We start from the raw sequence: 24,832 nt of genomic DNA on the forward strand, positions 1-24,832 counted from the left end.
CTCTTCCCTCGACCTCTGCCTCGTGGCAGATATGAATAGCCCTTTGCTCTCTTATTTTTAAAGGAACGAAAGGGCTGCGGTTGAAAAGTCGGTGCCTTTTTCTGTTGGGGAGTGACTTGAGGTAGAAAGGTGGATTTCCCGGCTGTAGCCGTGGCCACCAAATCTGATAGACCGACTCCAAATAACTCCTCCCCTTTATACGGCAAAACTTCCATATGCCGTTTTGAATCCGCATCGCCTGTCCACTGTCGCGTCCATAAAGCTCTTCTGGCCGAAATGGACATAGCACTTACCCGTGATGCCAGTGTGCAGATATCCCTCTGTGCATCACGCATATAAAGAAATGCATCCTTTATTTGTTCTAACGACAGTAAAATATTGTCCCTGTCCAGGGTATCAATATTTTCAATCAGGGACTCTGACCAAACTACCCCAGCACTGCACATCCAGGCAGTCGCTATAGCTGGTCGTAGTATAACACCTGCATGTGTGTATATACTTTTTTGGATATTTTCCATCCTCCTATCTGATGGATCTTTAAGTACGGCCGTCTCAGGAGAGGGTAACGCCACTTGTTTAGATAAGCGTGTGAGCGCCTTGTCCACCCTAGGAGGTGTTTCCCAGCGCTCCCTAACCTCTGGCGGGAAAGGGTATAATGCCAATAATTTCTTTGAAATTATCAGCTTTTTATCAGGGGCAACCCACGCTTCATCACACACGTCATTTAATTCTTCTGATTCAGGAAAAACTATAGGTAGTTTTTTCACACCCCACATAATACCCTGTTTAGTGGTACCTGTAGTATCAGCTAAATGTAACGCCTCCTTCATTGCCAAAATCATATAACGTGTGGCCCTACTGGAAAATACGGTTGATTCGTCACCGTCACCACTGGAATCAGTGCCTGTGTCTGGGTCTGTGTCGACCGACTGAGGCAAAGGGCGTTTCACAGCCCCTGATGGTGTTTGAGGCGCCTGGACAGGCACTAATTGATTGTCCGGCCGCCTCATGTCGTCAAACGACTGCTTAAGCGAGTTGACGCTATCCCGTAATTCCACAAATAAAGGCATCCATTCTGGTGTCGACCCCCTAGGAGGTGACATCCCCATATTTGGCAATTGCTCCGCCTCCACACCAATATCGTCCTCATACATGTCGACACACACGTACCGACACACAGCAGACACACAGGGAATGCTCTACACGAAGACAGGACCCACTAGCCCTTTGGGGAGACAGAGGGAGAGTCTGCCAGCACACACCAAAAAAGCGCTATATATGACAGGGATAGCCTTATAATAAGTGCTCCCTTATAGCTGCTTTATATATATCAAAATATTGCCATTAAATTTGCCCCCCCTCTCTGTTTTACCCTGTTTCTGTAGTGCAGTGCAGGGGAGAGACCTGGGAGCCGTCCTGACCAGCGGAGCTGTGAGAGGAAATGGCGCCGTGTGCTGAGGAGATAGGCCCCGCCCCTTTTCCGGCGGGCTCGTCTCCCGCTATTTTGTGAATCCAGGCAGGGGTTAAATATCTCCATATAGCCTCTGGGGGCTATATGTGAGGTATTTTTAGCCTTTTAATAGGTTTTCATTTGCCTCCCAGGGCGCCCCCCCCCAGCGCCCTGCACCCTCAGTGACTGCGTGTGAAGTGTGCTGAGAGGAAAATGGCGCACAGCTGCAGTGCTGTGCGCTACCTTTAGAAGACTGCAGGAGTCTTCAGCCGCCGATTCTGGACCTCTTCTTACTTCAGCATCTGCAAGGGGGCCGGCGGCGCGGCTCCGGTGACCATCCAGGCTGTACCTGTGATCGTCCCTCTGGAGCTGATGTCCAGTAGCCAAGAAGCCAATCCATCCTGCACGCAGGTGAGTTCACTTCTTCTCCCCTCTGTCCCTCGTTGCAGTGATCCTGTTGCCAGCAGGAATCACTGTAAAATAAAAAACCTAAGCTAAACTTTCTCTAAGCAGCTCTTTATGAGAGCCACCTAGAATTGCACCCTTCTCGGCCGGGCACAAAAATCTAACTGGAGTCTGGAGGAGGGTCATAGGGGGAGGAGCCAGTGCACACCACCTGATCTGGAAAAGCTTTACTTTTTGTGCCCTGTCTCCTGCGGAGCCGCTATTCCCCATGGTCCTTTCAGGAACCCCAGCATCCACTAGGACGATAGAGAAAACCGCTTACAGCTCATTGATAAAGCAACAAACGATCTGCTCATGAACATAGGGGGTCATTCAGACCCAATCGCACACTAGCTTTTTTTGAAACGGTGCAATCGGGTCTAAACTGCACATGCGTATGCTCCACATTGCGCAGGCGCATTGGCTGCCGGCAATGGGGATCGCAGGACAGCAACGGATTTTACAAAGAAACGATCGCAAGATGATTGACAGGAAGAGGCCATTTGTGGGTGTCAACTGACCATTTCTAGGGAGTATCTGGAAAAAACGCAGGCGTGCCCAGTCGTTTGGAGGGAGGATTCCTGATGTCAGCTCGTGGCCGGATCATCGCAGCGGCTGAGTAAATCCTGAGCTGTGCAGAGACTTTACAAACTTTTGTTTTGCAGCTCTCTGCACAAGCATTCGCACCCCTGCACATCAACTACCCCCTCCCCCTGTAGGCGGCAACTACCTGATCGCAGCACTGCTAAAAAAAAAAAGCCTGTGTGCGATCAGGTCTGAATCACCCCCATAGTCATTTCAGCAAGATCATGAAATATAATAAATGTTCAGCCCATGACTTGTACACTCAGGGGCTGATACAAAGTTTAACGTAAAAATGTCCCAAGCCACAGATGCAATTTGCAGTTACTATAAAAGGAAAACTGCAACTACTGTATAGCAAGATACGTGCATGTTAGAAGTGGTAGCATATGCGTCATATTTAGGCCAGGCATAAAACTTACACCCATGTTTTAAACCATCTGTTTAATTTGCAGAATACACATTTTACTATTATTATTATTATTATTATTATTTACTTTAGAAGTAGACATAAAAACAAATACAATACACAATAGTAAAATAACACTGAAGTAGAAAGCATAAATACATCCTTGAGTTCCTCAGCCAGAGGCAAATCCAAGGGAAAGGGTAATCAGCGCCTGTCATGTTCCTGGTGACTAATCTCTACTACACACAAACAAATCACCAGGAAAATGGCCACCATGACATTTTCTGGGCGATTTCTGCTGCTGATGCAGCACCAACGTGGAACTCTGGAAAGGTAAGTAATTAAACAAGTGTGGGACCACCTGGACCCAGAGGCCTGTGTGCACCGCACACCATGCACCCATTTTAGATATGCTAGTGAAGGACAATAATTTCCGAGGGAAGACTGGAAGCATAGAGGGTATACAGGTTGAGTCTTCCTTATCCAAAATGCTTGGGACCAGAGGTATATTGGATATGGGATTTTTCCGTATTTTGGAATAATTGCCTAACATAATGAGATATCATGGTGATGGGACCTAAATCTAAGCACAGAATGCATTTATGTTACATATACACCTTATACACACAGCCTGAGGGTCATTCAATACAATATTTTAATAACTTTGTGTATTAAACAAAGTGTGTGTACATTGAGCCATCAAAAAACAAAGGTTTCACTATCTCACTCTCACTCAAAAAAGTCTGTATTTCGGAATATTCAGTTTTTCTGAATATTTGGATATGGGATACTCAACCTGTATATGTATAGGAGAACGAATTGACAGAATAGGAGAGGAGTGGGTTAAACCTCAGCTAGTCTGGGGGCAGGACGGTAAGGCATTATGGGAGTTTTATTGTTAGCCAATAGGAATGAATGTTGGGGGTAGGTGGAATGGGTTCTTAAGCCTGAGAAAGGGTCTGGGTCAGCCTCTTCTGCTTTTGTCGTCCCACCCTCCCTCCCTACTGGTGGTGTTTGCTTTATGTTGTTGCGTTGGCTATTTTCGTGCTGTGGGTTGTCACGGTTTGGTTGTGGCGGGAAAGAACGGCAAGTTAACATTTGTTGTATTAAAGAGTGGATTGGAGGTCGTTTGGTTGTTGATTTTTAGGTGCGCTCTCCTTCGCTGACTAGTTTTACATCTGCTGGACCGCCTTCACGGGTGGCAGCCTCATCACCTTCACGGGTGGGTAGTCAGGTTGAGCGGATACCTATTTGTTTGTTGGAAGGTTTACGTCAGTTCTTTTTTATAAGATAGTTATCTATGGGATAGGGTTGTTTAGCCGTTTTTTCTGGCCACCATACTTTAGTTTAATTATTCACAGTTAATGGTTCACTTAAATAAATAGCTAACATTTTCTGCCAAATTCAAGTCTCCGTGTCTTTATTTATTATAATTAAGTGTTAAGATGTTATAGTTTATGTTACGGACAATCCTCAGACTATATGAGGTTTATCCAGAAAAGAAAAACGGGTCTTATCTTCAATCAAATATATTGCAAATACATATCTCTACATTGACCAGACACATGGGTTCTCAGCAATTGCTGCAACTGCCAACACAAAGAAACAGCATAAATGACTATACAAACATGCAGCAAACATATAATACAAGCATAACGAAACATATAATAAGACAAATGTATAAAAAATTATTATGGTAATGAGAAACTTACAATGCATACAAGTTACTACTAAGCAAAAAGGAAGCATATATTGTCAAAACCGTGCCTCATCAATCCTCAAAAAGGTATACTAGTATAAGTGAATTAAACCAACTATGCGGCGGATTGTAATGCCGCCCGAGTCCGGCGGCCGTGCGGGATCGCGACCGAACTCTGACTTTTTTTTAAGGGGGCAATCACTTACAAGGCATGGTTTAGGCTTGTAAGTGATTGCCCCTTTAAAAAAACATCCAAGTACCGCACAGCCGCGGTACTCGGGCGACATTACATCCTGCCAGTGGTCTCTAAGGGACTATTACAACACAGGATTAATTATTATAGACCTATACAACTATTTTGTTATTATGATCCATGGGGGTCATGGTCTTCAGCCTAAATATCCATTGCGAGTTGAGTCAAAGTAGGTGTCATGCTCTTTCACCCACTCTATGGATGTTTGCATATCATAATGATGTCTATAACTGTAATAGTTCCTTAGACACCATAGATGGTTTAATTCACTTGTGCTAGAATTTCATATATATTTCAGGTGTTTTATGTGTCCTATTGAAATTAATAGCAGATTACATGTTGGCAATTATGTAAAACCAATTGCTGTTCATCAAGACACTGTACTAAAAAATATACACAATAATTTTAAGTTCTTTCACCTATAATCTCCTGGATCTCAGTCCACTCTTTTTGAACTTCAAGTACAGCTTTCAATTTTGTGCAAATTGGAACATAATCCATGTAGTCCACTAATACTCGAATGACTTTTCCAACCAAATGCTTCATCCAGGATACAGTGATGAAATCACAAAACTGAATGAAACAATAACATGAAGGTGAAAACAAATTCAATATTACATAATTACTGATAAAGTTTTGGTTCAGTCCTTAAATTGATAGACATTAAGGTGAACCTTCCATCCTCCCTCATCTGAATGTGTGTGTTGTTTTTGGTGCATTACATGTATGTCAGGGTGAGCCTGCAGCTGTCTCATCTAAGTATATGGATGCATTGCACTCACACCTACCAACTCTCATGGACTGCTCAGTAATAGTAATACCCTCAGATTTTTGAGTCTTCCTGTCCACTTTCTAGTGAAATGGGTAGGATGGAAGGGGGAGGAGAGCAGGGGGCATCCTCATAGCAATTTGTAGGGTTTGGTGCCAAATGATGCAAATTGCTTGACCCTATTATCTGAGAGTGGACTCCTCCTTATTATTAATATTGATAAGTGTAATTGCACCCCCTCAAGTACAGCCCACAATTCCCTACTGCTTGGACTTAATGGGAGTGCAGTCTGGGCATCATTTATGTAGAACTCATCAATGTGAACGCTAGTGTACCTATGATAAATCCAGCATACATCAGCATTTTAGTGAAATTTTCAGTTCTGGACTTAATTCTAAATGGCTGTGATAGTTCAGTTGAGGAGGGGAAACCAAGCTGCTATTAGGTGATAATTCTTGGAGAGGATGCTCTGTATGATGTCTCTCTCTCTAAATCCTCTGTGCACTAGGACCCAAACTGCTTGAGGTGCGACCTGGCAAGTGTGCTACTGTGCATGCATGTTCTTCTCATTTTCAGTATCCCAGTGTGTAGGACATGCCCCTGAGTACCTCCATTAATGGAGACTTTACAGACACACAAAAAAACACTGTGTCACCACTGCTATACATTAAATACATCCGGCTGCCACCACTATATATATGTGCACAAAGGTATACTACAGCAACCAGCATTAACCTCATAAGCTTCTGCCTGCACCTATACCTGATGCATACGGCATTTACCCTGTGTTATTCTGCACCCGCTTCTACTGGTTAATAAACCAATCCTTGGTTATCTGACACGTGGAGTAACCTCCATCACACACCTATTACTATCATAGGATCTGCAAATAGGTTATTGACCCAGGCACCAGTGTGTCAAGATCAACAATAGAATGAAGAAATGGTTCAGTAGCATGAAATAGCATTATCTGAGTGAGTATAGAAAAATCCTTTATTCATACAAGGAAAAATGTAGTGTATAGGCTAGTATGAGCTTAATTAAACTAATGGGCACAGAAAACTGGGTCCTAATGGAAGTTTGCCATGGAGATGCAGTTAAAGATGGAAAACCTGTGGATCACCACAGATCCAGACCAGACCAGACCAGACCAGAGATCCAGGGGATAAATCTAACAGATGATTTAGACAAAGCTATGGGGACAATAAGTTTATCTGTGGAACATGTATATTCCATTATCCACTGGAAAACATCTGTACATGATGGGGGAGCAATATTTGTAAAAAAAACAAAAACATAAATACTACTTTAATACAAAGTATTGAAGAAAAACTGAGGTCCTTTTGGTGACCTAAGAAACAGGGGAGAAAGTCATTCTTCATATTGGGGTGATCTATTCCTAGCATTAGTATGCTACAACCACCCATTTTGTGTTATCTCTTCTAGGTGTAACCTATTCCACTCAGGGTAATCCTACATAGTGCACCCAAGATGGCTGCCTCATCTGGTACATTTTGTGGGTGGAATGGACAAATCATGGAAGTTATTGTCCAAAATGTCTGCACCTAACCCTGCAATTATGCTTATTGTGTTGTCAAGGTTTTTGTTCTTAATTATTTCGGTGTAGTTTTGTACTTGTGGTAATTCTAAATCCTATGTTTTGAATGTCTGTAAAGCAACTTTGAGTCCTGCAGAAGAAAAACGCTTTATAAATAAAATTATGATGATGATTATTATTATTATATTCATCATCTACAGACCACCAGGTCAGGAAAACTAACTTTACAGGAACCTATTGTAGGACATTAGTAAAATGGCATTAAAAGGATAGGTAATAGTCATGGGAGACTTGGGAGGTATCATGGTTTCAGGTAATCATGGTAGTTGTAAACTGGGAGGTATCTGTTGCAAGTTCCACTAGAAGTAGGGACATTCTGAATTCCAGAAATTGGTGTGGGAGTTTACTTATAAAGCCGCAATATTAGACATAATACTTACAAATGGTGGCAGAATATCTGACTTAAATGTGGTGGAGAACCTAAGATCCAATGACCATCAAGCAGTAATTTTCAAGACAGAGAATGACTGATCCCACAGAAAAAAAAGTGATAGATTTTAGGAAGGCTGACTTTGTAGAGATAGGAAAATGTGTAAGTGATTGTTTAACAGAGTTAAGAGCCTTGAAAGGAGTGCAGGAGCGGTGGGAAAATAAAATGTGCAATACTAAAAGCAACATACCTTTGTATCAAAAAAGTTAGGAAAAGCACAAGGAAAATGTGTAAGTGATTCTTTGGCAGAGTGAAGGACCTTGAAAGGAGTACAGGAGCGGTGGGAAAATATAAAAGTACTATACTAAAACCAACATACCTTTGTATAAAAAAAGTTGGAAAAACCACAAGGAAAAAGGAAGCCAGTGTGATTTGCGAAAGCAGCATCAAGTATTGTGAAAGGAAAAAGATGGCCTTTAAGAAATATAAGCAGACTCAGAATAATGAAGACAAAGAGATATATCCTCTTAGACAGAAGGAGGCTAAGAAGGTAATCAAATCTGCAAAGGCACAAGTTGAAGAGAGAATGACCCAGTTAGTAGGTAAAGTGGGCAAAACTTCTTTTTAGGTGTATAAGTGAAAGAAAAAAACCAAAAGGAGGCATAACAAGACTAAAGAATGAGTGAGAGGGGAATTCAATTCTGAGTAAAGGGTGCAAATTGCCATTGCCACAGCATTTAAATGGCTTCTTGCACCCTTCACCTGGAAGGGCGAATGCCCAATTTGCACAAAAGTGCTCGCTGCCCTATAAGGCAGCAAACACTTTTGTGCAAGATCCCACTGCTGTACAGTGTGGTGGCTGCCACACAGATATGGACGGGCAAAGGGATTCACTGGCAACTTAATTCCCCACTGAAAGTCTTTTTGAGGAGACAAAATAACACTACCAAAAGAGAGGGAAAGGGACCAGAGTTAGGTTGCAAGTATACTCATGAAAATGAGGTAGACACAAATACATTTACAGAGGATCAGGCCATAGCAGAACTCTAAAAACTGAAAGTGGATAAATCAATGGGACCTGATAGGATACAAACAAGGATACTAAAAATTATTAAAGCGGTGCCGGTAACACTATTTATAGAATTATTCAACCAGTTACTAGCTACAGGAGTAATTCCAGAAAACTGGAAAAGAGTGCATGTAGTCCCATTGCACAAAAGTGGAAGCAAGAAAGATGCAAGCAACTACCTACCAGATGCAAGCAACTACACTACTACTTACAGAAGTAGTAGGGAAATTGATGGAATTACTCTAAAAAGATAGAGCTGTAGAATACTGTATTTCAAATCCAGAGACTTAAGTATCCCAAACAGCATGGATTTACTTGGGGAAGATCATGTCAAACAAATATTAATGACTTTTGTCACTGGCTGACTTAATTGATAGCTCATGGAGGGAGCCATAGAGGTAGCTTATCTAGACTTTAGTAAGGCTTTTGAGACTGCCCCACATCATAAACTGGTAAATAAACTTGAAAGCTTGGTATTGGATTCTAAGATGGTTGAATGGATAAGACCTTGGTTGCAGGATAGAAAACAGAGGTTTGTAGTAATTGGAATGCATTCACAGGATGTAAATGTTACCAGTGGAGTACCTGAACCAGTGCTTTTGAATATATTTATTGGTGACATTGCAAATAGTACTGAAGGGAAAGTATGCCCTTTTACAGATGACACAAAGGTATGCAACAGGATAGACATAAAATACATGATTGATGATCTAGGTAGACTAGAGGAATGGGCAAGACCATGGCAACTACAGTTTAATACCAAAAAATTAAAAATCATGCACTTGGGTCTCAAATACCCAAAGGCTAAATATAGAATTAACGGTGCTATAATGGAAACTGCTGAGGAGGAAATGGATCTAGGAGTCACTATTTCAGGTAACTTAAAAGCAGGTAAGCAATGTAACAAAGCAATGAGAAAGGTTAGTCAGATGCTTGGTTGCAGATCGAGAGGAATCAGTAGTAGGAAAAAAGTAATTATGCCAATGTATAGGTCATTGGTACGGCCTCATCTTCAATACTGTTCTTAGTTCTTGAGCCCATATCTCCAGAAGGATATAAATACATTAGACTGTACAAAGAAGGGCAACTAAAATGGTACACGGCCTACATCACAAAACTTACCCGGAAAGACTAAAAGATCTTAATATGTATAGTCTGCAGCAGAGAAGGGAAAGGGGGGACATGATAGAAACTTTTTAAATTTATCAAGGGTTAACAATATACAGGAGGGAAACATTCTCCAAAAGAAGAGAAATATTAGAACAGACGGACGTGCACTGAAACTGGAGGGAGGTAAGTTAAGTGGATATTTGAGGAAAAATCAGTTCATAGAAAGGGTAGTGGACAAGTGGAATATCCGCCCATCAGAGGTAGTAGAGGCTAATATAGTAGAGCAATTTATACAAGCTTGGGATATACTGTACATAAGGATATCCTTACAAATAACTAAGGAACAAACAGTTCATGTTCCAGGTCTCCTCACAAAATCATAAGTGAACTAATTACAGTAGCTCCACCTGTGGATCTTTTAAATGTGCCAGTTAGTAATGAATACACATGTGCACCTGCTAGATGACCTGTAAAATGTGAACTGTTGGGGTCCTGAGTACCTAGTTTAATAGCCACTGATGAAGACAAAATGCTGTCTATCTCTCAGAAAGTAACTTCACTATGTGTCCAAGTAGATGATGAGGAGATTGCAATGGTGATGCTACAAAACCTTACGCCAGATTATGATATCCTAATAGTGGCTTTGCAGTCTTGTGCTACTAAGCTATCAACAGAGATTGTATGGGCCACACTACTACAGTTTCAGGAGCTTATACCTGTACAGACCAATGCTGAGAATTCTATTCTGCTGTCAAAGGGCATGAAACCCAAAAAGCCAGTACAAATGCTTAATGTGCCACAAGTTATAACAGAAGTGCAGAGCAAGTAAACCAAGTGGCACAGACTATGTTAAGAGATGCAAGTCTGGATTAGAGATTCTGGGCAAAAACAGTCCAAACTGCAGTCCATCTGAAAAATCAAGTACTTACAGTGGCAGTCAAAGGTAAACCACCACTTGAGGCATGGTCAAGTAAAAGACTAAGTATTAGTCAGCTATCGCCAACACAGCTGGGCTTGTAAATTCAAATACCCACCCAGCTGTGACATCAGGCCAACATATCTAGTGGCCGATCTGTAAGTGTGTATACTTACCTAAAACAGCCGCTCTGTCTGTGTGACCTTGAGTCCGCCAACATGTTATCCTATACCCAACATAACACAGCACAGCAAACACTGATCGGGACCCACCGGGCTGGGAAATAAGTAAAATGTTTGCAGCAGCCAGATAGGAGCAGGGACTGTTCCTGTACAAAGCAATGAAGCAGCACCAAAACTGGTAACTATGCAAACCGGTTGCCTATCAGGAAACTGGTGGAAGGAAAACATTTTTTTTAACCATCTGCAGCACAGGCACTAACCCCTGCATAACCTAAAGAGTGGACTAAATAGAGCCAGGAGGCCCACAACATGTAGCCAACGTATGTGCTAGCACTTGTCAGTTATTATCCTGACTTATACAGTGCATCCAGAAAGTATTCACAGTGCTTCAGTTTATCCACATTTTGTTATGTTACAGCCTTATTCCAAAATGGAATAAATCATTTCCTCCCTCAAAATTCTACACACGGGGGGTCATTCCGAGTTGTTCGCTCAGTAATTTTTTTCGCATCGCAGCGATTTTCCGCTTAGTGCGCATGCGCAATGTCCGCAGTGCGACTGCGCCAAGTAAATTTGCTATTCAGTTAGGAATTTTACTCACGGCTTTTTCTTCGTTCTGGTGATCGTAGTGTGATTGACAGGAAGTGGGTGTTTCTGGGCGGAAACTGGCCGTTTTATGGGTGTGTGCGGAAAAACGCTACCGTTTCTGGGAAAAACGCGGGAGTGGCTGGAGAAACGGAGGAGTGTCTGGGCGAACGCTGGGTGTGTTAATGACGTCAACCCAGGAACGTCAAGCACTGAACTGATCGCAGATGCCGAGTAAGGTTGAAGCTACTCAGAAACTGCTAAGAGGTGTGTAATCGCAATTTTGAGAATCTTTCGTTCGCAATTTTAAGATGCTAAGATTCACTCCCAGTAGGCGGCGGCTTAGCGTGTGTAAAGATGCTAAAAACAGCTTGCGAGCGAACAACTCGGAATGACCCCCACAATACTCCATAATGACAGCGTGAAAAATTTTTTTTTTGTGATTTTTGCAAATTTATTAATAATAAAAAAACTAAGAAATCACATGTACATAAGTATTCACAGACTATGCTCAATACTTTGTTGATGCACCTTTGGCAGCAATTACAGCCTCTAGTCTTTTAGTATATGATGCCACAAGCTTGGCACACCTATCTTTGGGCAGTTTCACCCATTTCTCTTTGCAGCACCTCTCAAGCTCCATCAGGTTGGATGGGAAGCGTCGGTGCACAGACATTTATTAGATCTCTCCAGAGATGTTCAATTGGATTCAAGTCTGGGCTCTGGCTGGGCCACTTAAGGACATTAATAGAGTTGTCCTGAAGCCACTCCTTTGATATCTTGGTTGTGTGCTTAGGGTCGTTGTCCTGCTGAAAGATGAACCATCATCACAGTCTGATGTCAAGAGCGCTCTGGAGAAGGTTTCATCCAGGATGTCTCTGTACATTGCTGCATTCATCTTTCCCTCTATCCTGACTAGTCTCCCAGTTCCTGCTGCTGAAAAACATCCCCACAGCATGATGCTGCCACCATCATGCTTCACTGCAGGCAGGGCCGGCCCGAGCTTAATTTATTTGGTAAGCGAATTTAGAATTTAGCGCCCCTTGATGGGATCAAATTTTAAAAGAGGTGTGGTCTCACAAGGAAGGGGCATGGCCACACAATAGTACCCCCAGGGGTCCAGGGAGATTGTCAGTGACAGGGAGAAAGTGTCACGACTAGCGAGGTTTGAGGATCCGGAAGCTGAGACTTGCCCGAGGAGGTAGTTGGCTGTGGATGAACGAAACGAGGGGGTTGCATATAGTTCCTTCTCATGGGATAAGGGGCAATGAAGAACGTAGGCGGAGCTAAGAGTCAGTGGATTGTAGTTCTTATGGACAGGGATGAGGTAGAGAACTGTGGCTGGTGAACGATGACTTAAAGACGTAGTTGTCGACAAAGAACTGCGGGTTGTGGCTTGAAAGACGAGGTTGTGAATAATGAACTGCGGAACTGTGACTAGTGGTTAGAGACGTGGCTGGAGACAAAGGACTGTGGACTGTGGCTTGAAAGACGAGGCTGTAGATTATGAACTGCGGAACTGTGGATGGTGGTTAAAGACGTGGCTGGAGACAAAGGACTTTGGACTGTGGCTTGAAAGACGAGGCAGAAGACCCGGGACCGACCGTGCCAAAAGAGTCTTACTGGACCGGGTTTTCCAGGAGCGCTTCCACAGGCAGCAGCAGGCTAGGAACGGCAGGGCTGCAGCAGCAACAGAGAACCGGCCAAGCAGGGTCAGGAGTAACCAGAATACAGCAAGAATCCTGGGAGCACAGGCTAAAGCACCTACAAAAGGGTTGTAACTTGAAGCACTGGCGTCCCTATCCTAAACCAGCCCCCTTTTATAGGGAGAACTTCCCCTGGATTGGCTGGAAGAAACATGAAACAAGAACTATGCCTCAAACTTGGTCTCCAACATGGCGGCGCCCAATAATGCAGACCTTTTTGCATAGCCACACAGCTCACTGCCCCTGGTCTCCTAGCAACGGCTCAGCAAGAGCAACCCACTGCAGCGGTGTCCCTCCACCACGAGCAGGCACCCTGACCGCCGCTACTGCTGCCCTCGGACCCGGCGCATCAGCCCACCTCAGCCGCTGCCCGCACGCCGCCTGAGAAGCCAGCCCCACGGCCCCAGCGTACCAGTAAGACTCCGGACGCTTACAGTACCCCCCCTTTGCGGGTGGACTCCGGACACCTGTATGGTTTAGTTGGAAACTTGGCATGAAATGTCCGAAGAAGTCTTGGAGCATGGACGTCTTCTGCTTCTACCCAAGACCTTTCCTCTGGTCCATATCCCTTCCAATCAACAAGGTACTGGAGGCGACCATATAGTCTGCGGGAGTCGAGGATCTTGTGAATCTCAAATTCGTCTCCTTGTGCTGATTGGATCTCAGGTGTTTAGGCAGAGCAGCTCTGAATCGATTAAGTACCAACGGTTTTAAGAGAGAAATATGAAATGCATTAGGGATTCTCAAATGCGGAGGTAACTTCACTTTGTAGGCCACAGGATTTAAAACTTTTTTGATTGGGTAGGGCCCAATAAATCTGGGAGCTTTTTAGTAGGAACCTTCAATCTTAGGTTACGTGTGGAAACCCAAACCCAATCTCCCACTTTAAGACTTGGTACAGCTTTTCGCTGCAGATCTGCGTAGGTCTTATACTTCTTGGATGTCTTGAGTAAGGCCTTGTGAATTTGTCTCCAGGTTTTAGTAAATTGTCGAAGTGCTGATTCTGCGGCAGGGACCTTGAGCGTAGGCAGAGGTTGGAAGTCAGGAACTTTCGGATGAAAACCATAATTAATGAAAAATGGAGAAGATTTTGTGGCAGAGTGATAGAGATTGTTATGGGCAAATTCTGCGAATGGGTCCAGCCAGTCGTCCTGAGAGGACATGAATAAACGCAGAAATGTCTCCAGGTCCTGGTTCACTCTCTCTGTTTGACCATCCGTTTGGGGATGATATCCTGAGGAGAAATTCAGGTTCACACGAGAGCTGTACATAGGGATCTCCAAAACTTGGCCACAAACTGAGGACCTCTATCAGACATGATTTCTTGCGGCAGACCATGGAGTCGGAAGATCTCTGCTATGAATAATTTTGCCAACTGGGATGCTGATGGAAGACCAGCCAGTGGAACGAAGTGTGCCATTTTAGAGAACCGGTCAACTATGACCCATATGGTATTCCGTCCGCCAGACGCAGGCAAATCAGTAATAAAGTCCATAGAAATATGCGTCCATGGTCTTTGCGGCACAGGCAATGGATGGAGTAACCCGGCTGGAAGACCTTTGGGACTTTTATGCTGGGCACACTTTGGACAGGCAGCCATGAATTCCTGAACGTCAGTCCTGAGATGAGTCCACCAATAGGAGCGCTGAATGAATTTGAGCATTTTATGACCACCCGCATGGCCCATGAAGGAGGAGGAGTGAGCCCATGTAAGCAGTTTCTTGCGAAGATTTGGTGCAACGAAGATTTTTCCCGGAGGAGGAAGTGGAGAGGTATTAGTTGCTGAAAAAGAGGTGGATTCCAAGATGAATTGTTCCTTTGAACGATCAGAGGGTTCTTCAGAACTTAGGGAACGGGATAATGCATCTGCCTTTTTGTTGCGGGAACCTGGTCGGTAACTAAGTTTAAAGTTGAAATGGGTAAAGAAGAGTGCCCATCTTACTTGGCGCGGGTTCAGACATCGAGCTGACTGTAGATACAGGAGGTTCTTGTGATCCGTGGTTACCGAGATTGGATGCTGAGCTCCCTCCAACAAATACCTCCACTCCTCAAAGGCTAACTTAATTGCCAGTAATTCTTGTTCCCCAATAGAGTAATTCTGTTCAGCGGGGGAGAATCTTCGCGAGAAGAACGCACAAGGATGGACATTCTTGTCCTCGAAGAGCTGGGATAATGCTGCTCTTACTCCTACATTAGAGGCGTCAACCTCCACCAGGAATGGATGGCTGAGATCGGGTTGTCGAAGAACAGGGGCGGTCATGAAGGCCTCCTTTAAAGGTGAAAAGGCTTCCAAAGCCTCCAGAGACCACTTGGCAGGATCAGCTCCTTTCCTAGTTAATGCAGTTATTTGAGCTATGACAGAAGAATAGTTCTGAATAAATCTACGGTAGAAGTTAGCGAACCCCAGGAAACGTTGAACTCCCTTAAGGGTAGCTGGAAGCGACCAATCCTGAATCGCTGTTAGGGTCTCCTGCCCTGTGCTGCCACGTCGTCATGGCAACCGGGAGACAAGTGCTAGCGGAGTAACCTGAGCGCAGCTGATACTCCGGTTCGGGTCTTTTGCTGTGCAGTGGTTATAGGCTCTGTGCACGGCAGGGGATCCGGTGCTGGTTTTTGTGCTCACAGTCTGTGAGGTCTGAGTGGGGCGTGGACAGCACCTGCTTTATAAGGACTCTTTCCAGTTTAAACAGATGCTGCTGAATCTTTGTTGGTTAGTCAGTTTCTGAAAGTTAGCCAGTACTGTGTAGCTTTGTATTTGTTTGTTGCTTACTGCAAATAGGCCTGGGGATTTGGTATTACACTCTGCCAATCCAGACCTAGCAGTAAGACTGGAGTCAGTCGTTTAGCTTGCTGGGGTTCTGTTACTACTCTGTGAACTTAGCAAGTTTGCGGCTGTATTCTAAGACTTGCCTGTCTAATCCTGTCTCACTGTGCTAGGTGTCAGGGGTCAGTTTAGTGGCAGTAAGCTGAACCTGTGCACTGCAAGTGAGAATTAGGATTGTGGAGACTCTCCTTGTGTCTATCATTCCATCTCTGACCAAGGAGTTTACTGCCACACCCGTTGGTAACCCTTCAGGGTTTTGCTGTTGCCCTTAGCAACAGCATTTCGGGTTCTCTATGTATTAAAACACAACATCTTGCTTTTCCCATCTGAGCATTTCTTATACTAGGGAGATACCCAGTTCCTTAGCCTCTGGGCTTCTCTGTTCACTTTGTGTGTATTTTGTTACCCTATCACCTTCTGTGTACGTTATGTCATATTCCCCAGTCTGTCTGTGAGTCCATTTGGTGTGCATAACAGTTCAAACACCAGTACATTCCTGCAGGCACTGGTGTGCATAACAATCGCCTGGACTTTAGCGGGGTCCATCCGTAACTTCTGCCCTGAGAGGATGTAACCAAGGAATGGAATCGTGGGTACTTCGAAGGTGCACTTCTCTAACTTACAGAAAAATTTATTCCGCCGTAAACGAGTTAGAACTTCTTTGACTTGTTCTCGATGGGTCTTCAGATCCCTGGAAAAGATAAGGATGTCATCCAAATACACCACCAAGCAGTCATAGAGGAGGTCTCTGAAGATTTCATTAACAAATTCTTGAAAGACGGCTGGGGCGTTACATAGGCCAAAGGGCATTACCAGGTATTCGCAATGGCCATCGCGGGTATTAAATGCCGTCTTCCATTCGTCACCTGGGAGAATACGTTTAAGATTGTAGGCCCCCCGTAAGTCCAGCTTAGTGAATACAGTAGCTCCTTTAACACGGTCGAACAGTTCTAGAATTAGAGGAAACGGATATCTGTTCTTAATTGTTATGTCGTTGAGACCTCTATAGTCAATATAGGGCCGCAGACCCCCATCCTTCTTTTTGACGAAACAAAACCCCACCCCGGCCAGAGAGGTGGAAGAACTGATGAACCCTTTATCCAAGTTCTCCCGGATATACTCCGACATGGCCTGTGTCTCAGGGAGTGAGAGAGGATAGATTCGACCTCGGGGAGGAGACTTGCCTGGTACCAGATCAATGGGGCAATCCCAAGTGCGATGCGGAGGCAATGTGTCCGCCCCATGTTTACTGAAAACATCTTGAAAGGCTTGGTATTCCACAGGAAGGCTGGAAGGGCTGGAAGAACAGAGGGGTCTTACTGAAGGCAAACAGTTCTGGAAGCAGTCTCGTCCCCAAGAGAGAACATCCGTAGTTTTCCAGTCTATGTGGGGATTGTGACTTAATAACCATGGAAATCATGGAGGATCAGTTCATGAGAGGCTTTAGGAATTACAAGGAAAGAGATTTTTTCTGAATGAAGAACGCCGACCTTCATCTTGAGAGTAATAGTACGAAAGGATATAATACCCTCAGGAATATGACTTCCATCCACCGCAGTAATAGAAATGGTACGATCCAAACGGACCGTTTGTATTCCAGATCGTTTCACCAGAGCTGATGTAATTAAGCTTTCGGCGGCTCCGGAGTCGAGTAGTGCAGGGATGAGAAGAGAGGAAGAAGGGAGCTCCAGGTGGGTTAACAAGACAGACTTTCTTGGTATGTAATTCTGAGAATTCTCCTAGTTTGACCTCTCCAGCACAAGCTAGGAGCGGGCGTTTCCCGGACGTAGATTGCAAGATTTAACAAAGTGATCAGATGCTCCACAATACAAGCAGAGGTTCCCTTGTCGCCGTCTCTGACGTTCTTCGTTGGAGAGACGGGAACGATTGATCTGCATGGGTTCTTCAATAGTTGGTGATGATGGTGTTGGTGGAAGAACAACTCTAGGCTTAGGACGATCTGACCGCGATCTCTCCATACAGCGTTCTCTGTACCTCAGGTCTAATTTATTGCATAAGGAAATTAATTTATCCAACTTATCAGGTACGTCCTGAGTTGCGAGGTCATCTTTGATCTTTTCGGAGAGACCGCTCCAGAAAGCTGCAATGAGAGCCTCCTCGTTCCAGTTCAGTTCTGAGGAGAGAGTACGAAACTGGATCACGTACTGACTGACCGTACGTGTTCCTTGACGCAGGCGCAGGATCTCCAATGAGGCGGCAGAAGTCCTGCCCGGTTCATCGAAGATTCTTCGAAAGGTGGCCACGAATTCTGAATAGTTAGACAGGATGGGATCCATCCTCTTCCATAAAGGTGAAGCACATTCCAACGCTTGCCCGGTAAGTAAAGAAATTATATAGGCTACTTTGGTTTGTGCTGATGGGAAGTTGGCCGACTGTAGTTCGAACAGGATTTCACACTGATTAAGAAACCCGCGGCATTGTTTTGGATTCCCATCAAACTTACTGGGAGATGGCAAATGATACCGTGGAAGTGGTACTGGTACAGGAGGAAGCGGGACCGGAGGTGCTAATGTGGGAGCAGCTGTAGATACTTGAAGGGCCGTCATGGAAACACAGAGAGAATAGAGACGTTCGGACATATTCTGCATGAACTGCCCAATTTGAGATTGCGTGGCCTCCTGCTTACTTAAGCAAGACCAGATATCTGCAGTTGAATCACTTCCTGAGGCCTGATTCCCCGTCGAATCCATTGGGCCAGTGCTTACTGTCACAACTAGCGAGGTTTGAGGATCCAGCAGCTGAGACTTGCCCAAGGAGGTAGTTGGCTGTGGATGAACGAGACGAGGGGGTTGGATATAGTTCCTTCTCATGGGATAAGGGGCAATGAAGAACATAGGCAGAGCTAAGAGTCAGTGGATTGTAGTTCTTATGGACAGGGCTGAGGTAGAGAACTGTGGCTGGTGAACGATGACTTAAAGACGTAGTTGTAGACAAAGAACTGCGGGTTGTGGCTTGAAAGACGAGGTAGTGAATAATGAACTGCGGAACTGTGAATAGTGGTTAGAGACGTGGCTGGACACAAAGAACTGTGAACTGTGGCTTGAAAGACGAGGCTGTAGATTATGAACTGCGGAACTGTGGATGGTGGTTAAAGACGTGGCTGGAGACAAAGGACTGTGGCTTGAAAGACGAGGCAGAAGACCCGGGACCGACTGTGCCAAAAGAGTCTTACTGGACCGGGTTTTCCAGGAGCGCTTCCACAGGCAGCAGCAGGCTAGGAACGGCAGGGCTGCAGTAGCAACAGAGAACCGGCCAAGCAGGGTCAGGAGTAACCAGAATACGGCAAGAATCCTGGGAGCACAAGCTAAAGCACCTACAACAGGGTTGTAACTTGAAGCACTGGCGTCCCTGTCCTAAACCAGCCCCCTTTTATAGGGAGAACTTCCCCTGGATTGGCTGGACGAAACAGGAAACAAGAACTATGCCTCAAACTTGGTCTCCAACATGGCGGCACCCTGTAATGCAGACCTCTCTGCATAGCCACACAGCTCACTGCCCCTGGTCTCCTAGCAACAACTCAGCAAGAGCGACCCGCCGCCACAAGCGGACCCCCCACCGCCGCTATTGCTGCCCTCGGACCCGACGCAGCAGCCCACCTCAGCCGCTGCCCGCACGCCACCTGAGAAGCCAGCCCCGCGGCCCCAGCGTACCGGTAAGACTCCGGACGCTGACAAAAAGGGCGTGACTGGGTGGCAGAGGTGATGGAGATAGTGGGTGACTGATGAGGCTGGGGTCACAGGAAGATAGTGGGTGTCATGTGCCCACAGTGCCAGATTTGCCCCCACAGTGCCACATATGACCCTACAGTGCCAGATACAGATATGCCCCCACAGTGCCATGTGCCCACAGTGCCACATATGACCCCACAGTGCCACATATGACCTCACAGTGCCAGATACAGATATGCCCCCACATTGCCATGTGCCCACAGTGCTAGATATGCCCCCACAGTGCCACATATGACCCCACACTGCCAGATACAAATATGCCCCCACATTACCATGTGCCCACAGTGCCACATATGACTCCACAGTGCCACATATGACCCCACAGTGCCAGTTACAGATATGTCCCCACAGTTCCACGTGCCCACAGTGCCACATATGACCCCACAGTGCCACATATGACCTCACAGTGCCAGATAGAGATATGCCCCCACATTGCCATGTGCCCACAGTGCTAGATATGCCCATACAGTGCCACGTATGACCCCACACTGCCAGATACAGATATGCCCCCACATTGCGATGTGCCCACAGTGCTAGATACGGATATGCCCCCACATTGCCATGTGCGCACAGTGCTAGATATGCCCCACAGTGCCACATATGCCCCCACAGTACCAGATACATATATGCCCCCACATTGCATGTGCCCACAGTGCTAGATATGCCCCCACAGTGCCACATATGTCCCCACAGTGCCAGATACAGATATGCCCCCACATTGCCATGTGCCCACAGTGCTAGATATGCCCCCACAGTGTCACATATGACCCCACAGTGCCAGATACAGATATGTCCCCACAGTTCCACGTGCCCACAGTGCCACATATGACCCCACAGTGCCACATATGACCTCACGATGCCAGATACAGATATGCCCCCACATTGCCATGTGCCCACAGTGCTAGATATGCCCATACAGTGCCACATATGACCCCACACTGCCAGATACAGATATGCCCCCACATTGCGATGTGCCCACAGTGCTAGATATGCCCCCACAGTGCCACATATGCCCCCACAGTGCCACATATGACCCCACAGTGCCAAATACAGATATGCCCCCACATTGCCATGTGCCCACAGTGCTAGATATGCCCCCACAGTGCCACATATGACCCCACAGTGCCAGATACAGATATGCCCCCACATTGCCATGTGCCCACAGTGCTAGATATGCCCCCACAGTGCCACATATAACCCCACAGTGCCAGATACAGATATGCCACCACAGTGCCATGTTCCCACAGTGCCAGATATGCCCCCACAGTGCCGATATGACCCCACAGTGCCAGATACAGATATGCCTCCACAGTGCTATGTGCCCACAGTGCCAGATATGCCCCCACAGTGCCACACATGACCCCACAGTGCCAGATACAGATATGGCCCCACAGTGCCAGATACAGATATGCCCCCACAGTGCCACATATGCCTCCACAGTGCCATATATGCCCCCACAGTGCTGCTCACCGTTTTGCTGTGTAGAGAGCGCAGCGTGCGCTTCTCCTGCCTGCCGCACTGCCTCTCAGTCTGGTCTCCGGCGGTGACGGCAGCGTGTATATCTCAAATCAGGTGCCGGTCCGCGAGCTCTGATTGGCTAACGAACCGGCACCTGATTTGAGTTATACACTCCGCCGTCACTGCCGGAGGCCAGACTGAGCGGCAGCCGCAGGATGGCAGGCAGGAGAGGCGCGCCATGATAGAGCGTGGTGGTCCAGGCTGTCGGAGCCTTCTTCACTGTGGTGCCTTACCTGTGCGCGTACCCCGCGAAATGGGCGGGCCGGGCCTGACATCAGGGATGGTATTGGACTGGTGATTAGCGGTGCCTGGTTTCCACCAAACATGATGCCTGGCATTCACTCCAAAGAGTTCAATCTTTGTCTCATCAGAACAGAGAATTTTTTTTAATCATGGTCTGAGAGTCCTTCAGGTGCATTTTGGCCAACTCCAGGCGGGCTGCCATGTGCTTTTTACTAAGGAGTAGCTTCCGTCTGGCCACTCTACCATACAGTTCTGATTGGTGGATTGCTGCAGAGATGGTTGTCCTTCTGGGAGGTTCTCCTCTCTCCACAGAGAAATGCTGTGGCTCTGACAGAGTGACCATCGGGTTCTTGGTCACCTCCCTGTCTAGGGCCCTTCTCCCCCTTCCCAGATTTGTGCTTCGAGACAATCCTGTTTTGGAGGTCTACAAACAATTACTTTGACTTCATGCTTGGTTTGGCCATGAATGGGTCGCACGTGCTTATAAGTCTACTTGCGGCACACAACCACAGATTATTAGCAATTGTGGGTCGGATGAGCGAGGACCTATCTGTACATATTTTTGATACTGCAGTATCTTTAATAAAATGCAAAAAATTTGCAGGGAAAACTGTTTTTTTAAGTAATTATTTATAAGTTCCACAGTGCACAGTGCATGGAAACTGTTCTATGTTGATTAAAGCATACTATTACACCTTAGCTCCACCCAGCTCTGAACACCTTTACTCATCCAAGTCTTCCCTTCTGCCTGTGCACTAATTAAGGTGCACAGCAGGACCAAAGCTGCAATGGCAATTGTAAAGCGGCAGTTTTGCGAATTGAAAATTATACTCACAGGGCTGTCTTTTATAACACACGATGTCCAGTCTGGTAGCACTTCTTCTTCGGAGGTTGACCATATGAATGAGCCACCATAAATGTCCCCATGTAGGCAATCAAAACACCTTTCAACCTGGTATCCATTATTTAACAATAAGCGTAGCATGATTTCATCATTGAGGGCGTACTGTATTGCACTAGGGAAATGAGTGTCATTCACAAGCATGAAATAGCAGTTGACATCAGCATTATGAGCTAACAGCAGCCTCACTATTTCATGGTTCCTGGATCGCACAGCCACAAGGAGACAGTTTAGAGGGTCTATGTTTGGATTAGCACCAGCTTTTAATAACATCTCAGTGCACAGAACATCTTTGTTGGAGACGGCAAAAAATAACGCTGTTTTCCTTTTATCACCATAGTTTTCAGACATATGTTCAGCCAAAAGTTCATTGACATCAAAGCCATTTTCAATTAATAGCTCCAAGCACTGCACACTTTGTCCATCTGTTGCAGAATGGATGGGACTTAATCCACTTCTTTTGATTCCATGTTGCGATGTTACAGGAATAAGGTACCTTAAAGCACTATAGGAAAGTATATATAGGGTTAATCTTCAAAGTAAAACAACAACATAAGCTGAAAATAGGATTTTAATTACCTACCGGTAAAGCCTTTTCTCGTAGTCCGTAGAGGATGCTGGGGTCCACATTAGTACAATGGGGTATAGACGGGTCCCTTGGGAGCCATGGGCACTTTAAGAGTTTAATAGTGTGGGCTGGCTCCTCCCTCTATGCCCCTCCTACCAGACTCAGTCTATAAACTCTGCCCGAGGAGACAGACATACTTCGAGAGAAGGAATTACACAGATAGTGGTGAGATTCACACCAGCTCACACATCACAACAGAAAACCAAGCTAACCAGCTTGAATTAAGTCAGCAACGGCTGAACAATATTATTTAACCAAGTAACAATGCAGTACTTAACCAAATAACAAGGCAGTACTGAACCAAGTAACAACTGCAGGAAACCGAAGCGCTGGGCGGGCGCCCAGCATCCTCTACGGACTACGAGAAAAGGATTTACCAGCAGGTAATTAAAATCCTATTTTCTCTTACGTCCACATTAGTACCATTGGGATGTACCAAAGCTCCCAGTACAGGAGGGAGAGACTGGAGACTCCTGCTGAACTGATTGACCAAACTTAAGGTCCTCAGAGGCCACAGTATCGAACCTGTAGAACTTAGCAAACATGTTCGACCCTGACCAAGTAGCCGATCGGCAAAGCTGTAAAGCCGAGACACCCCGGGCAGCCACCCAGGAAGAACCCACCTTACGAGTAGAATGGGCCTTAACTGATTTTGGACACGGCAATCCTGCCGTAGAATAAGCATGCTGGATAGTGAACCTGGTTCAGCGAGAAACCGTCTGCTTAGAAGCAGGATACCCAACCTTGTAACTATGCAAACCGGTTGCCTATCAGGAAACTGGTGGAAGGAAAACATTTTTTTTAACCATCTGCAGCACAGGCACTAACCCCTGCATAACCTAAAGAGTGGACTAAATAGAGCCAGGAGGCCCACAACAGGTACCCAATGTATGTGCTAGCACTTGTCAGTTTTTATCCTGGCTTATACAGTGCATCCGGAAAGTATTCACAGCGCTTACATTTTTCCACATTTTGTTATGTTACAGCCTTATTCCAAAATGGAATAAATCATTTTCCCCTCAAAATGCTACACACAATACCCCATAATGACAACATGAAAAACGTTTTTTTGTGATTTTTGTAAATTTATTAAAAATAAAAAAACTAAGAAATCACATGTACATAAGTATTCACAGCCTTTGCTCAATACTTTGTTGATGCACATTTGGCAGCAATTACAGCCTCTAGTCTTTTTGAATATGATGCCACAAGCTTGGCACACCTATCTTTGGGCAGTTTCACCCATTCCTCTTTGCAGCACGTCTCAAGCTCCATCAGGTTGGATGCAAAGCCATTTATTAGATCTCTCCAGAGATGTTCAGTCAGATTCAAGTCTGGACTCTGGCTGGGCCACTTAAGAACATTAATAGAGTTGTCCTAAAGCCACTCCTTTGATATCTTGGCTGTGTGCATAGGGTCGTTGCCCTGCTGAAAGATGAACCATCACCCCAGTCTGATGTCAAGAGCGCTCTGGAGCAGGTTTCATCCAGGATGTCTCTGTACATTGCTGCATTCATCTTTCCCTCTATCCTGACTAGTCTCCCAGTCCCTGATGCTGAAAAACATCCCCACAGCATGATGCTGCCACCATCATGCTTCATTGTAGGGATGGTATTGGCCTGGTGATTAGCGGTGCCTGGTTTCCACCAAAAATGACGCCAAAGAGTTCAATCTTTGTCTCATCAGAACAGAGTATTTTTTTTATCATGGTCTGAGAATCGTTTAGGTGCATTAAGGCAAACTCCAGGCGGGCTGCCATGTGCTTTTTACTAAGGAGTGGCTTCCATCTGGCCACTCTACCATACAG

General features: G+C 45.5%; 1 protein-coding gene across 1 annotated transcript in view; it reads right to left on the reverse strand.

The window, feature by feature from the left end:
* Positions 1–24,300, reverse strand: part of LOC134934596 (ankyrin repeat and SOCS box protein 15-like) — a 29,819-nt gene extending 5,519 nt beyond the window's left edge. The window contains exons 1-3 of the mRNA XM_063929998.1: positions 24,248–24,300; positions 22,332–22,929; positions 5,257–5,410 (exon numbers count right to left, since the gene is read on the reverse strand). Of these exons, the coding sequence (XP_063786068.1) occupies positions 5,257–5,410; positions 22,332–22,929; positions 24,248–24,300 (805 nt within the window). The remainder of the gene's footprint in view (positions 1–5,256; positions 5,411–22,331; positions 22,930–24,247) is intronic.
* Between the last annotated feature and the right edge of the window lie 532 nt (positions 24,301–24,832).

This window comes from Pseudophryne corroboree, chromosome 6 (assembly GCF_028390025.1).
Source record: "Pseudophryne corroboree isolate aPseCor3 chromosome 6, aPseCor3.hap2, whole genome shotgun sequence".
NCBI lineage: Eukaryota > Metazoa > Chordata > Amphibia > Anura > Myobatrachidae > Pseudophryne > Pseudophryne corroboree.